General features: G+C 38.0%; 2 protein-coding genes across 6 annotated transcripts; both read right to left on the reverse strand.

Annotated features, from left to right (window-relative positions):
* Window positions 1-343: 343 nt before the first annotated feature.
* Window positions 344-4,247, reverse strand: Morula (anaphase promoting complex subunit morula). Its single transcript, XM_076816264.1, has 8 exons — window positions 4,018-4,247; window positions 3,484-3,919; window positions 2,578-2,819; window positions 2,316-2,496; window positions 1,999-2,224; window positions 1,548-1,732; window positions 927-1,472; window positions 344-840 (listed from the first exon to the last, which is right to left on the reverse strand). Exons 1-8 carry the CDS (start codon window positions 4,090-4,092, stop codon window positions 401-403), a joined length of 2,331 nt encoding a protein of 776 aa, XP_076672379.1. The 5' UTR covers window positions 4,093-4,247; the 3' UTR covers window positions 344-400.
* Window positions 4,248-4,784: 537 nt separating this feature from the next.
* Window positions 4,785-9,913, reverse strand: Retm (real-time). 5 transcript variants are annotated; one of them, XM_076816276.1, is made up of 16 exons: window positions 9,812-9,913; window positions 9,439-9,552; window positions 8,914-9,063; window positions 8,710-8,841; window positions 8,459-8,587; window positions 8,283-8,386; window positions 8,083-8,159; window positions 7,700-8,002; window positions 7,548-7,636; window positions 7,327-7,464; window positions 6,929-7,049; window positions 6,706-6,830; window positions 5,639-5,885; window positions 5,425-5,561; window positions 5,212-5,354; window positions 4,785-5,134 (listed from the first exon to the last, which is right to left on the reverse strand). In XM_076816276.1, the coding sequence occupies exons 2-16, from the start codon at window positions 9,499-9,501 to the stop codon at window positions 5,065-5,067; spliced, it is 2,028 nt and encodes a 675-aa protein (XP_076672391.1). In that variant the 5' UTR covers window positions 9,502-9,552; window positions 9,812-9,913; the 3' UTR covers window positions 4,785-5,064. The 5 variants fall into 5 exon arrangements, with proteins under 5 accessions (XP_076672391.1, XP_076672389.1, XP_076672392.1 ...); XM_076816274.1 differs by having other exon boundaries at window positions 9,611-9,873; XM_076816277.1 differs by having other exon boundaries at window positions 9,799-9,817.
* Window positions 9,914-14,496: the final 4,583 nt, after the last annotated feature.

The raw sequence follows: 14,496 nt of genomic DNA on the forward strand, positions 1-14,496 counted from the left end.
ATAAACATTCTCTCCGCGCGATCGTGGTATGTTTCAAGAACCCTATGATGCTTGTGCCAGTTGATTTTCATTTTTGATGTTAAAAATGTTTTACATATACTATTTTTGTGTTTTTAAATTTATTTACTGCATTTCTGGATACATTGCTAATATTTTCCCATCACATTTAATTTAAGTTACCACTGTCAACAGAGAAACCGTTTCTGAAGTGTAATATATAAGGGGGCTAAAATGATTATTTTCAACTGATGAACTGAGTTCACCACGCGCCTGCTCGTGTACCTCTCATTGGTGCGCCCGCCCGAGGGTTAAGGGATTAAAAGAGTACAAAACAGTGGATAAAAAAAAATGTGTATTCATATTGTATCTACAGTAAAGTGACAGGAGATGTATTACAATTTTATGCTTTCGGTAAGCGATATAATCCACCCGAGAATAGTAACTGATGTTCTCTAACTTTCCTATCAAGGAATTGTCTCAATTCAGGTAAGCCGCACTCCATTGCTCCTGGACCTTGAGATGCGAACATTTTCAGCATCTGATGGATTCTTTCCAGAGGCATAGAATCTAAATTAGTCAACATTCCGACGATGTAAGACCAAAACACTTGTAACTCTTCTTCCCTCTGATCGCTCGCAGATGCCATTGCACTTTCGACTTCTTCTTCCTCGACGATGTCTGACAAGGATCTGTTTTTCGTTGAACTCTCTTCTTGTAATATGAAAACATCGTTGGAAATCTCTTTCAAAAGGCCTTGCGAGACCCAGAAAGTTATTTTCCTTCGAAGTACAGTCGCGGGAGCGTGCATTACTTCCGCGAGCTCTTCTAAAGTCCACTCCTCTGCAAAAATCATTTTAAGATCGAACGTATACCATATGTTTTATTATAATTCAACTGTAATTACAAGATCTATTCACGTGTCTTACTTTTATCTTGGAAGTGTAAGATTATCGTGGCGTGTATCGGTGTAACGTTTATTTCCAACTTCCTATCTTTCAGTTCGATTTCCAAAGTGACATTCCCCAGATGAGGTTTCCAGCATAGCGTCCTGTTCCCCTTTAACGTCTCGAACGCCTTTACATATTTGTTTAACTGAGTTTGTACGACTTTTGGTAGCTCCAGCTTCCAGTTCTCTTTGAATGGCGGCCAAAATTGCGCCGATAATATCAAGGCAGAGGTAGGAAAGTGCTCTTTCTCTAAAGTATAACCAGTATCGGACTGTATATGTCCATCTATCCTCTTAGAATCGTAAACATCTTTTAACATAACTTCGCAATAATGAAGCTGGTTCTCCCCGAAACGCCTTTTCAATAACTCTAGGTGACGAATCTCTCGTTCGGTATGGTAGTTCAATTGAGACAATAATCTGTCCGCTAATAACGTACGATACTCATTTACGAACAGATCTTGACTTCCGTATACATTTACTAACATCGAAATTATATCTGACATTCTACGCTGGGCTGATTTTGCTAAAAAAGAAAGAGCAGATTAGTATCTGTCCCAAAGAATCCAAGATACGTGATTTGTTTAATTTATAAGTGTACCAGGATCCGCATCGACAGGATCAGGCATCCATTTATCCCAATCTTCATTCTCTTCGTCGCCAGAACAATCGTCCAACTGTAACGATTCACCTTTGACTAATTCGTCTGCCAAGTCGCTTGGTGAATCGTCGAGCAAGTCACTCACGACACACCGTACAGTATCTTCCCTGGTCCTCAAATAAACTCTAGATAAAATTGAGAAGCGTGGAGGTAAGTTGTTAACCATACCAGAAAACTTAATAGGGTAAACTTGTCGATTAGCATGATCCTCAACGATTTCGATGACCTTGAAAGATTCTGAAGAACTTTTTCCTATACATGTAACCGGCGGCCTTAGTTTCTAAGATATGCGCAAAAAACCATGGTAAATTTTTCCTTATGGATTTGAACGGAAATTTTTTTTAATCGCCTTCTGTAGATGTAGGGTAAACCCTCAATAGAAAATAATTACTTAATCGGTTCCGTTATTGTTTCGAGAAGCACTCCCGTAGGATCTAGCTGCCTCAACGCTCTTATGGCTGCGATATAAGCTGTCAATATATCTGGCGTATTAACACCCGGATGCAGCAATCTCGTCTTCAAAGCTTCCTGTAGACTTTCTATTAAAACTCTTCGCAAGTCGGTCCGTTCCAAGCAAATATGCAAGTCGTCTATCGCTGGCTGAGAATCAGGATATTCTAAACATAAATAGAACTACTACAAATAGTATAAATATGAATATAAACATTCTAAGCTCATAAATTTCCCATTTAATGCGTAAAAGAATACCTATTATGATATCGAACAGTTGTTCGATTCTAAATTTCGTATAAGTTTCGTAGAGAAAATGGGACAATTTCTGTTTAAATTTGTGTATCGCTTCTCGAGTTTGATCGGACAAAGATACGATCTTCGAGAAACCGCCGGAGTATACTCTTATTAACCAGCTCATGACAACTGTCTCGAGCCACTGTAAATTATGATCCACGTACAATTAATAAGTAGAACTCGCATTAATACAAACGCAGCTAATATTATAACAGAATCTTACATTTTCCAGTGACGCTAACTGCGACACGTCAAAGGTTTTGTCGCACGAGCGATTCACATGACCCTTGATGCGTATGTGAATCAACGACGTGAGGACATTGCCCACTAATCTTTCCAATAATTCTAACTCGATCAACTTTCTGTTTGTTTCGTGGAACATGATTACTATCATTTGACATTGGCATTTCTCCACTTCTTGGTAACAGCCAGTGCACTGGAGGGAATCGCTGCCGGAAGGAGTCACTACAAAAATAGGTAATGTTAATACTGCTGTTCTACAAGGTTTATACAACAATATTTGGATATTATTCCGGTGGCCGATCAAGACGAGGTTGGCGGGGGGAGGGGTGGGGACAGATGTGGACCCTAAATCTAAAATTGTAGCTTCAAGTATTTATTAGTTTCCGAAATATTAATAAAAAATTGTTAATTTTTTTTTAGAATTATTTTTGGACGATGGTGCAGGCCCCTTATCCGGGAACCCTCCTGTCGTCCCATTTTTTATTTTTGAAATTTTGTAACCACAGGCTCATTTTTAGCATCGCCAAACTCACATTGGTTTGCTATCATGCTTTACGCGTCCGCAAGCGGGTGCGCGCTACCGCACTAATCTAGCCCCAACCAATACTAATATCCGGGACAAGTTGGAAAGTGGAATGCGCTGTGTCGGTATAAGTCAACAGAAATATTGTTAAGAGGGGGGACCGTGGTAAAGTGATTAAGAAAACTTGGTAAGGTGTACCCTTGTATACACAATTACCCCTGTATCTTTTGAACGCATTAATTGCCGAAGCTAAAATTTTATATTTGGAGTCTTCCCACACCCCTCGTAATATCCACCAAGTTTCATCTAGATCGGCCACCGGTCCCTTCTGGAAGTACAGCCCAATATTTATACGCTAATTACCATGTGTAGAATTATCTGCGTTACAAAACACGTTAAACGCAATCTTGTAAAATTGCTCTACTATGTGCTCGTAGCGGAGTGGTAGTTGACTTAATAACGTAGATCGCACGATCAGTTTAAATCGATTCAATACATCATTCCCGTTTACCATGGATCGAGCCAGTTCATCTTGCGTAAGGTACTCTAATTTCTTTAACAGTGGTAGAAATTCCGTCACGCTTGCGTATAATCCATCGATTGCGCTTTTGAAATGCTCGAAACCTTGTTGCCCGTCTACAGGGGTCATGAACTTCTTCCAAAATACAGGCGCTACGTTCCGTCGAATGTACAGCTCTATGTGATAAATAACCATTTCTTCGACTAAAGGTATTAAGCTGAGTGCCTTTATTTCGTTAGTTATTTCGGTAAATTCTTCATCCGTGCATTCATTTTGTAGCTAAAAAGGGAGCATTAAGTTATCCTCTTCAGGAAGAAATATTTTAGAAGCACTACAATTGTTTACCAAAAGTAGAATAATAGTTGAAAGACTCGAACCTTCTCATTAAAAATTGGAAATGCATACTGTATTTGAAGAAACACGTCAGGTTTGTTATTTTCACACTTGGCCATAGTGTTCGCGAACAAAGCAGTTTTTAAGAAAGATAAGATCTCAAACGCGAAAGCATCTCAAGCATTTGTTAGTAAATATTACTAATACCGAATATCTCTTTTTACAGACGGATGATCGAAACATAGATTGTTAATATTGAAGGCAGGACTATGTTAGAGCACTAAAGAGGTGAGTATCCGCCATACTGGGTCCTCTGGAGAGAGAAGATTATTGAGTACCCGCCTTTGTGGGTCTTGTCAGATTCACTTTATAAATAAAATATGCGTTGTTGACATTGATGCACAGTAGCACGACACATTATTAGAGTATTTTATTATATTTAAGTTCATATTTGGTTTATAAAGCAAATTTGACAATACTCAAAAAGGCGGGTATTCAATAATCTTCTCTCTCCTGTTGCGATCCTCGCCTTAGCGGCGTTAAGCGCAAGCTCTTAAAGCGCGAAATTTGAACAGAAAAGGGTTAAGAATGAAGTTTACTACATTAGAAATTTGTCTTCGCCTTCTTCCTTATCGCTCGAAAAACAATGTATTGATTAAAAAAGAGCGAGTCAAAGCAAGTCAGAGTGAACGAGCGTCTAGCGAAAAAGCTAAACCGAGTTTAGCTTTTCTTATTGATGCTGAAAGCCACGTGGTCAGCATGAAATTGCACCTCCACGTAACTACAGAAATTGGATAAACAAGATACAAAATACTTTTCAATATAGTTTATTAATCTAACTTTCATTTACTTTACATATATCTCTTTGAACTAAGATTCGTGCTTTCTACTTACAGTATCGAGGCTGATATGCTTACTTGGAATGTACAATATCGTGAGTCAAATTCTAATAACTTAAATTACACAAAATTACCACAATTTGGAAGAAGTTCCAAAGGAAATTACAATTCTTCATAAATAAATCACTATTTTCCATACATCGTTGCTCGAATCGCTGGCTAGTCTGTACAGTGTGCTGTACCTTCGGCACGTCATCTGGACAGAGACGAGCTTGCCTCCGACTTTGCGCTTACAGCGGATTGTAAACTCATCATCGACCCCCTAAAACATCGTATCGAATTGTGTTTATCGTTGCGACGATGATCGTCACGCGTGAATTTACGCGAATGGAAGAATACCTGTAATGAATCGAGGGCAATGTCTCGTAGAAGTACATGAGTTGTGCTTTGTGGCCACTGATGGACGGAAGGAATTCTCCGACGTCGTCCTGATTATGCCATTGCAATACGTATATGCCTGCTTCTTGCATGATGTGAGATCCCTGCATTGAAATGTAAGTCGAAGCATCAGCGTCTGAATATGTGCGTGTACACGCATGAATATATAAATACCTGGATGCTCTCGCCATCGTGGCAAACAACGCTGGATTCAACCTTAATGAAGTGTCCCTTTAATTCCTTCGTTCCTAATAACTCTCCGTCTTCGTCTGTAAGAGATTCTGAGACACCTGCAGAGATCGTTTCTTTAACTATTTAATCAAGATACTATATAACTGGCAGCTCTATTCTACTTCGTTAAGATTGCATATTGCCCCTTTACGCATACCTGAAGGTAAATGCTTGTTACCATCGTTAGCTTGGAACAATACAGTGAATAATGCGTTATGTCGCATTATGTCGAAGTCCCACGTTAAAACTGCCCCCGGATCATTGGAATGTATTATAACGCGGTGGATCTGCCCGCGGCTCAAGCTAATGGAATGGTACAGGTTTTGCTCCTGCTCGCCAGACGCAGTTTCTAAATCCATTTTATACAGATGCTTCGGTACTATTCCTCCTTCGCTGATGTAGGACTAAAATTGAGTAAAGATCGCGCGTTAAATGTACGATGCAATAGCAACACGGCGACATAGACAGAATGTACAAATGTCTAGATAATTCGACGAACAATTTCGCGGTATAGTTCCTCCTTCGAAATATTCTTTAAGGATTCGTAGAAACGAGGGAATTTCTGAGAAGCTTGCAACTTCCCTAGCCTTGAACGAATAATGCAGTCGTATAAGTGCATTTGATATAAACGTGGAGAAAGTGAAATGCGGATCGCTATTGGATAGAGTGCGAAAGTACATTGTTGTAAAGAATATTAATTAATCGTAACAGTGGCACTCCTCGTGTGTGTCTGTACGTCGGTGCATAGAATGCTGTTATTGTACCGTTGTTCTGGTAGCATTAAAGATGCCACCATGACACAATCGGCACTTGTACGAACAATTTGTATATCGATCGTATAACGATTTAAGTAAAGCATTTTCCTTGAAACAGAACAGAACAACACATCAAATATCACTACGGTCTGAAACACATAGAACAAAGATGTAAAGATCCTTACGTTATTAGGAGTTGCGTCGAAAATATAAAATCTCCGAGGTATCATACCGTAAATCTCGCACACGTTGTCCTATTCGTTAAAATATATTTTTCAATACATAATTTCGAGCTCTCAGCGGTATGTACTCTCAAAATGAACACCAGTATTAACACAGTCGAAAAGAAATGGAAGGATTTTAAAAAGAAGATAAAGAACATCAAATTAATTCAAATAAAAATTTGCTTATGCAATGCTTTGCTCTTTCATTGATGATGATGTCAGAAACGTGACGTTATAGTTCTTACCTCGGACGATCCTCCAAGGAAGTCTGGTATAAATTCTGGATTGATGTATTCGCTGAGACTGCCCGGACCTGGTTCTTGATAATTAGTACCACAATAAAATATAAACTTCTTTCTTGTATTTTCATCTGTGCAAGAGAAGGAAGTTAAAGCGTTGCGATAAAATCAACGGTAGTAAATAGCTGTAATATCCAACGAATTAATGCACAAGGAATAGTTGTCTTACTTATGAATGTGCTAATAAGGGTCCACAAAATGGGAAAGCATCTAGGTGCCCGCATAATCAGAACTCGCCCCATGGTCTCCGGATAATTATTTTCCACGATTTCAATGATACGTAGTAAAGCCTGCAACAAAACAATATTATAATCAGGGGTGGGTTCGAAGATAATTTTTAAATTCTCGGAACTCGAATCCGAAAGTTTGTAAGACTTCGAAACTCTCGAGACTTGAATCACGAAGAAAGTGCAAAGTTTCGAATTCTCGAAACTCGAAACTTTCTTGGATTTCGAAGGGTTTCGATGCTTCGAGACACCCATCCCTAATTATAACCGTAAAGGTATAATTCGACTGTAAGGTGTAATTAACTACGAAATTCATTTAGATATTTAATACATCTTGTACCTTTATGCCGGGTCTCCACAAGTGACGCATATTTAATCCTTCTAAATCTATTAATAAAGACCACTGTGCGACTGGATGCCCGGAAACAGTAGTTGCTTCTTCCATGAGAAGAAGACCTTCCTCGCAAATATGCAATGCCTATTACAGTACAAACAATCATAAGTTTCCTAAGGCGCTTTAAAATATCTGGGCAACTATTTTACTCTGGAAATGAAACTTACTAGTAACAACAAGTCGTCCTCTCCAATGGATTTTAATAATCCTTTAACATCCATTTGCCCTAATCTCAAAATGTACAGAGGCCGTCCGTCTAGAATAATTAATATAAGATTATGAAACTAGCGAACTCATTAACTTGCAGTAATTATAATACCTTTGTCGAAGTGGTGCCAACCGCCTGGGAAGTAATCTTTCACTACTTGTGGAACCTCGTACTCTTCGAGAAGTTTGTCGATCTGGTGCTTCTTTCGCCAGTGCAACGACTGAGTTAGCATTTCCCTGGCTTTCTCCACTGAAAATTCTGTGGCTCTTAAGAATCTTAACAGCGTTGCGTCGCCAGGTATCGAATTCCCTCTTAATTCTTTCATGCTCTGCCACAATTGAACAAGTTTGCTCTCTTGTATCATGTCGAGCTTTCCTAAATATCTCTCTATGTAATCCGAAGAAAACTGCATTTCTAAAACAGCGCGTCACCTCGAGTTAGCACATTCAGCTTTGTAAACGCGAGACATGATAAAGCGTAAAAAAGCATTGTACCTCTGTTTTGTAATTTGCTATCAGCATGGGCGTAATCTTCTTTCTCACTGTGGATCGACTCATTTTCTACATCATGCCTATGTACCCAGGATAAATTTCTACCGTTAGTACAAGTGCGCTCGATTACTCGATCACTTCAATACGTTTAATACAATCGAATCTCTCTCTAGATTTTATACTGAGAAACTTGACGAACTTACTCTTTATCCTTTGCGGAATCTTCATTTGGATCCTGCCACGGAGGAACATAAATAATGCCTTCTTGTTTTAACTCGTCTATAAAATATTCAATTATTTCCTTACCCTGCAAATCAAAGTATAAATAGTATATACGAGTTGAAGAATAGACGTTATTGTTCAGAATTGTAAATAATACCTTCGCAATGTTTTGAGCATATTGCTTCATCGCGAATTTTTCCATCGAGTTCTCGAAGCCTAAGAAATTCCTAATATCTAAACTCGCAGTTTGCTCGAAGCACGTCCATTCTGAATTCTCAGGATGAATCTATAAATATTTTGTGTTAAGAAAGAATACTTTATCCTTACTTGGCTTATGTATCTTAAACAAAGTTTCTATTATACTATTACTATGTTATCTTACGCTTCTGAATAAATGTCATTACTTACGAAGTATCTACATTTTTCTATAACTGTTACTCTGGATGAAAAGCTTTCATTGAACGCTTCTATTTCTAGAATACAGTTTCGCTTATCTAAAACATTCTTTTGAATGAAGTACACAAAATCCACGCCGATTATCTGCAAACCATAAAGAGAAATAGTTAATAGCCATATTTTCTCAACTCGGTAGCAATTACGGACAGTACACACTTTTTTCAATATATACGGCGCTTCAACATTTAGCTTGCATCGCCGTTCAGTTACTCTTAATCCGCCGTTCTTGCTCTCCTCGTCTGAAACTATCTCGCAACCAACAAAAACAGGGATTTGTGGACATGTCGGAAATCTACGTTCGTACGCCTATAAGTAAAAGCAGACAGAGAGTTAGAGGAGAGACGGGAAACAGGTAAATGATCGTTAGACCTTTCTCCATATTGCAATGTTTGACCTACAGTTGGTTCTTCTTGAAAGAGAAACTAGATGTGCGCTGGTTGTCTCGCAATTGCAGACATGTTTGATTTGCGAATTTTTCAATGAGATTATGCAATGTATCGAATGTTTATTAATTGTACATAATTCAATGGTCTCATGATTGGTAATTACACAGAAAATCAATAATTAAAACGTAAAGCGAACTGATACAAATGTAAGTGATGAAATTAACATTGAAATAATATGCAAGGTACATGGGTGAGTGTTATTATTGAGGTAGGAAAATAATACAAGAAAACGCACCATCATCACGAGTGGAAAAGGGTGTTTATACACTCGAACAGGTGACTGATATTGTTGAACCATCTTTTCCCTCAAAAATCTGTCAGCTAACTTAGATGGCAATGCATACAGGAACTAGAATAATTTAACTAATTTAATTGAATAGAACCAATCAAGTGCATTAACAACTGACCGACGGATAAACAAAATTCACAGGTTATCATAAGCCAATTCTTAATTTGCTTTCTATTGCATCAGCTGTTGCAGTTACTATGCCCAGTAATGCGCAGAAATCATTTAAGAACCGGGCATCAGGTGTTACGCAAATTATAAATAAAAACTCCTGTATAATTGGTATTTTCCATTATAATTATACAGCACTGTAGAAACAAACCAAATGTCATCTAAGGAACTGTCAGGAACTACAGTTATTATTATTATTCACTAATAGATGACGTTAGTGCAAACTGCATTGCAGGTCACTTCCGTATCGATGGAATTTCATGTTGTAACCACAGACTAGGTATAAAATAGAGCTTAGATCTAATGTAAATTTTTGTCACACGGATCGGGGGCTCTATCGGGGTTCTATTTAGAGCTGTATTTAGAGCTTCCGGTACCTCTCGATAAGTTCATTTTACCTCACAAAAGTTAGCCCCTCATTGAATATCAGTTTCTTTTTTTATGCAATCGATTGTGTATCGTTTATACATCCTTGTTCATTAGTTTATATTATTTGTTCATCAATTCACGATTTATAATAAATTAAACGAATTTGACACAATTTTTTTCACACAGCCCCTCATTTATATTTTTTTTTCATTATTCACTAATAATTTCAGATGGAATCGATCGTTCGTCGTTTGTACATCTTTGTTCACTCATTTTTATTACTCGATCACAAGCAATTGTCTTTTAATTAACATTTTTAATGAATATCATGTCACTAGTGAAAGGACCAATCAAGCTGCTTGGCGTCACTTCACTTTGCTTCGCGTTGCCGCCACGTGGCTTGGCATTGGCGTTGATTGGTTGACGTCACGGAATCATCACGCAAAAATATGTGTTCTCCCTCCACTACCAATAGTTTGCAGAGACCCATTTCTCGACAACGCTGAAAATTATGTCACTCCCAAAACCACCGCTCTTAAGGGGGTAGACACGTCACGTGACCTGGCCGATTCGGCAGGTCGGTAATACAGCATTTTTTTCTGCACAGAAATGGTAATACCGATAGATCGACGATTACCCGGTGAACGCGAGAGGGAGCTGTTTGCTATTTCTGTATTCTATTCTGAATAAGGAAAGAAATTCTCAGCTGTTCCGTTATACATATAAAAATTTAAACGGAAAGTCGGCTGGTACTGTAAACGTAGAAAATTCATTGTACATTTTAATTACTTGAAATGTGCTTATGCTACAATATTCTACGTTAGCAGTAAGGAATTCTAAGTGAAAAGGGAAAATAGATGAGGGAATATCCCCAGAAAATGAAATTTGTTAGTTTAGACAAAGGAAATCTATGGTATTCTTAAGGAAATACCATAGATATTTGGAATTTGGATAGGAATATGTAAAAGGTATTTCTGAATAATAATACAGTTTGTTTCAAGTTTCTTTCAATATATTTGCATAAAAGGCCTTTACAGTGTTACAATAAAGTATAAGGTATATAAAGTCACTATTTTCTTGTGATTACTATCAAGGTTTCTATCATTCCGTCGAAATATTCCGAAGTTAAAACCTGTAAGAAGAAAAATATTTTTAGTAACTTGACTTGTCTATTATTGAAAATGGGAGAAACGTTACAACATTTTGTCACGTATGAAAATATATTAGTAAAGGGAATAATTTTATTGTGCAACATGTTGATTGAAATTAGTCGTTTTAGATTTTATGTTTCCGGTAAGATTTAATATTAATTCCTACCACTCGTAGCACTGTAATCTTATTTTAGAATCAGTCGGTAACGTTGGGTGCGACACGAGAAGCGGCCAATTCAGCAACTACCTACTCTGAAATCTGTTGAAATGCTGTGCGTGTGTGCGTGCTTGTATACGTGTGAAATGTTTAGAGTTTAGAGTGTCCAGTGCGATGTAACTAATCTCACATACTGTAACTAGAGCGATTATTAATCGTGTATATTTCTGCATTACAGGTAAGGAATTTTTACATAGAAGACGTTAAACCGGCTGCATTTTCGACTGGGTTCATTGATATGAAATTTGCACAAGATACTGCTTCAGCCGAACCCAGACCTAACCCAGACCTTTTTTTTTTTTTTTACGTGGAGAAATCCCTAACGGATACCCCTAACCCTCACCTAGACCATTTTTTTTTTTTTTTTTTCGTGGAGAAATCCCTAACGGATACCCCTAACCCTCCCCTAACCCAGACCTAACCCAGTTACACTTGCAACATTTCATTGTATTGCATTTCACTTATTTGAATAAATTGCAGTTAAGTGGTAAAAGAGTTTTTTTATTTAACGAGCACTACTTACTCCTTCCTATTCCAAATCACATATAAAAGATATGCTAAAAAGAACACGTAAAAAGATCCTTCCACGCAGAGTGGTTTTAAAAATCTTCGCATTAAAGCACTACTTTAAATATCCCATTCACTACTCTCAAACTCTATCGACATTCGTTCAAGGCTTCTACTTCTCTTCAGAGACATTACTTTGCGCTACCTCTTTCCACGTCATGTTATCCTGTTACGAAGCCTGATTTTAGAGATATCTGAAAATTTTCGCCAGATTTCGGCCCAGGTATCAGGAGAACATGAAGCGAAAAGAGGTATTCTGAATTTCAGCTTCGAAGGCATCCTCGATTCTCTCTCCGAAGACGTTACTTAGTGCCACCTCTTTCGACGGCATGTTCTCCTGTTACAAAGCCCAATTTTGTGCATTCTGAAAATTTTTGCCAGATTTTGGCCCAGGTATCAGGAGAACATGAAGCGAAAAGAGGTATTCTGAATTTCAGCTACGAAGGCATCCTCGATTCTCTCTCCGAAGACGTTACTTAGTGCCACCTCTTTCGACGGCATGTTCTCCTGTTACAAAGCCCAATTTTGTGCATTCTGAAAATTTTTGCCAGATTTTGGCCCAGGTATCAGGAGAACATGAAGCGAAAAGAGGTATTCTGAATTTCAGCTTCGAAGGCATCCTCGATTCTCTCTCCGAAGACGTTACTTAGTGCCACCTCTTTCGACATCATGTTCTCCTGTTACAAAGCCCAATTTTGTGCATTCTGAAAATTTTTGCCAGATTTTGGCCCAGGTATCAGGAGAACATGAAGCGAAAAGAGGTATTCTGAATTTCAGCTTCGAAGGCATCCTCGATTCTCTCTCCGAAGACGTTACTTAGTGCCACCTCTTTCGACGGCATGTTCTCCTGTTACAAAGTCTAATTTTGTGCATTCTGAAAATTTTTGCCAGATTTTGGCCCAGGTATCAGGAGAACATGAAGCGAAAAGAGGTATTCTGAATTTCAGCTGCGAAGGCATCCTCGATTCTCTCTCCGAAGACGTTACTTAGTGCCACCTCTTTCGACGGCATGTTCTCCTGTTACAAAGCCCAATTTTGTGCATTCTGAAAATTTTTGCCAGATTTTCGCCCAGGTATCAGGAGAACATGAAGCGAAAAGAGGTATTCTGAATTTCAGCTTCGAAGGCATCCTCGATTCTCTCTCCGAAGACGTTACTTAGTGCCACCTCTTTCGACATCATGTTCTCCTGTTACAAAGCCCAATTTTGTGCATTCTGAAAATTTTTGCCAGATTTTGGCCCAGGTATCAGGAGAACATAAAGCGAAAAGAGGTATTCTGAATTTCAGCTTCGAAGGCATCCTCGATTCTCTCTCCGAAGACGTTACTTAGTGCCACCTCTTTCGACGGCATGTTCTCCTGTTACAAAGTCTAATTTTGTGCATTCTGAAAATTTTTGCCAGATTTTGGCCCAGGTATCAGGAGAACATGAAGCGAAAAGAGGTATTCTGAATTTCAGCTGCGAAGGCATCCTCGATTCTTTCTCCGGAGACGTTACTTAGTGCCACCTCTTTCGACATCATGTTCTCCTGTTACAAAGCCCAATTTTGTGCATTCTGAAAATTTTTGCCAGATTTTGGCCCAGGTATCAGGAGAACATGAAGCGAAAAGAGGTATTCTGAATTTCTGCTTCGAAGGCATCCTCGATTCTCTCTCCGGAGACGTTACTTAGTGCCACCTCTTTCGACATCATGTTCTCCTGTTACAAAGCCCAATTTTGTGCATTCTGAAAATTTTTGCCAGATTTTGGCCCAGGTATCAGGAGAGCATGAAGCGAAAAGAGGTATTCTGAATTTCAGTTTCAAAGGCGTCACCTTTAAAGTTGCGAATCGAAGCTGCAAAGGTTTGGAATTTGGATAGGAATATGTAAAAGGTATTTATAAATAATAATACAGTTCTTTTCAAGTTTTTCCCACTTTATTTGCAGAAAAGGCTTTTACAGTGTTACAATAAATTAATATAAGTATGTAGAAATGAATGCTGATTAATATTGTATTATTATTAAGTATAAAATATATAATTTCTCTTCATTTTATGTATAAAATCACTATCAGCTTTCCATCATTTGTCTCACTTAAAGTTCCTCAATCCTGTCTACCGAGAAATGTTCCCAAGGTTAATCTGTAACAAGAAGAAAATATTTTTAGCAATCTGATTTGTCTATTATAGAAAATACAACAAATAGATTTGTCTATTATAGAAAATACAACTAATTTCAGGCAAAACATATAAAGAATATAATTATCTTCCTAATTTAAGACAATTCCCCTTTATTTCATGTAAAATACATCTCAACGCTGTACAATTCTACTAACATATCAGTAAAGTACATAGGAAATGTATAATATATTAGTAACTTGAAAAATATTTTTAGTAACTTGACTTGTCTATTATTGAACATGGGAGAAACGTTACAACAGTTTGTCACGTATGAAAATATATTAGTAAAGGGAATAATGCGCTCCAAAATTCTGCGTCTCTTCGTTAAACAGTCACTGTCTCGAAACATCTGCGCCACTTCTCGCTCTTTGATT

The sequence above is a fragment of the Andrena cerasifolii genome, chromosome 7 (assembly GCF_050908995.1).
Source record: "Andrena cerasifolii isolate SP2316 chromosome 7, iyAndCera1_principal, whole genome shotgun sequence".
In the NCBI taxonomy this organism is placed as follows: Eukaryota; Metazoa; Arthropoda; class Insecta; order Hymenoptera; family Andrenidae; genus Andrena; species Andrena cerasifolii.

Coding starts and splice junctions, on each gene's coding strand:
- Morula (XM_076816264.1), bottom strand. CDS start 4,092: ATGGCCAAGTGTGAAAATAACAAACCTGACGTGTTTCTTCAAATACAG. Junction 2,820..3,483: donor CGCAGATAATTCTACACATG/GTAATTAGCGTA, acceptor CTATTTTTGTAG/TGACTCCTTCCGGCAGCGAT. Junction 2,225..2,315: donor ACTGTTCGATATCATAATAG/GTATTCTTTTAC, acceptor ATTTATGTTTAG/AATATCCTGATTCTCAGCCA.
- Retm (XM_076816276.1), bottom strand. CDS start 9,501: ATGGTTCAACAATATCAGTCACCTGTTCGAGTGTATAAACACCCTTTT. Junction 8,842..8,913: donor CGCCGTATATATTGAAAAAA/GTGTGTACTGTC, acceptor TATGGTTTGCAG/ATAATCGGCGTGGATTTTGT. Junction 7,050..7,326: donor TGTGGAGACCCGGCATAAAG/GTACAAGATGTA, acceptor GTTTTGTTGCAG/GCTTTACTACGTATCATTGA.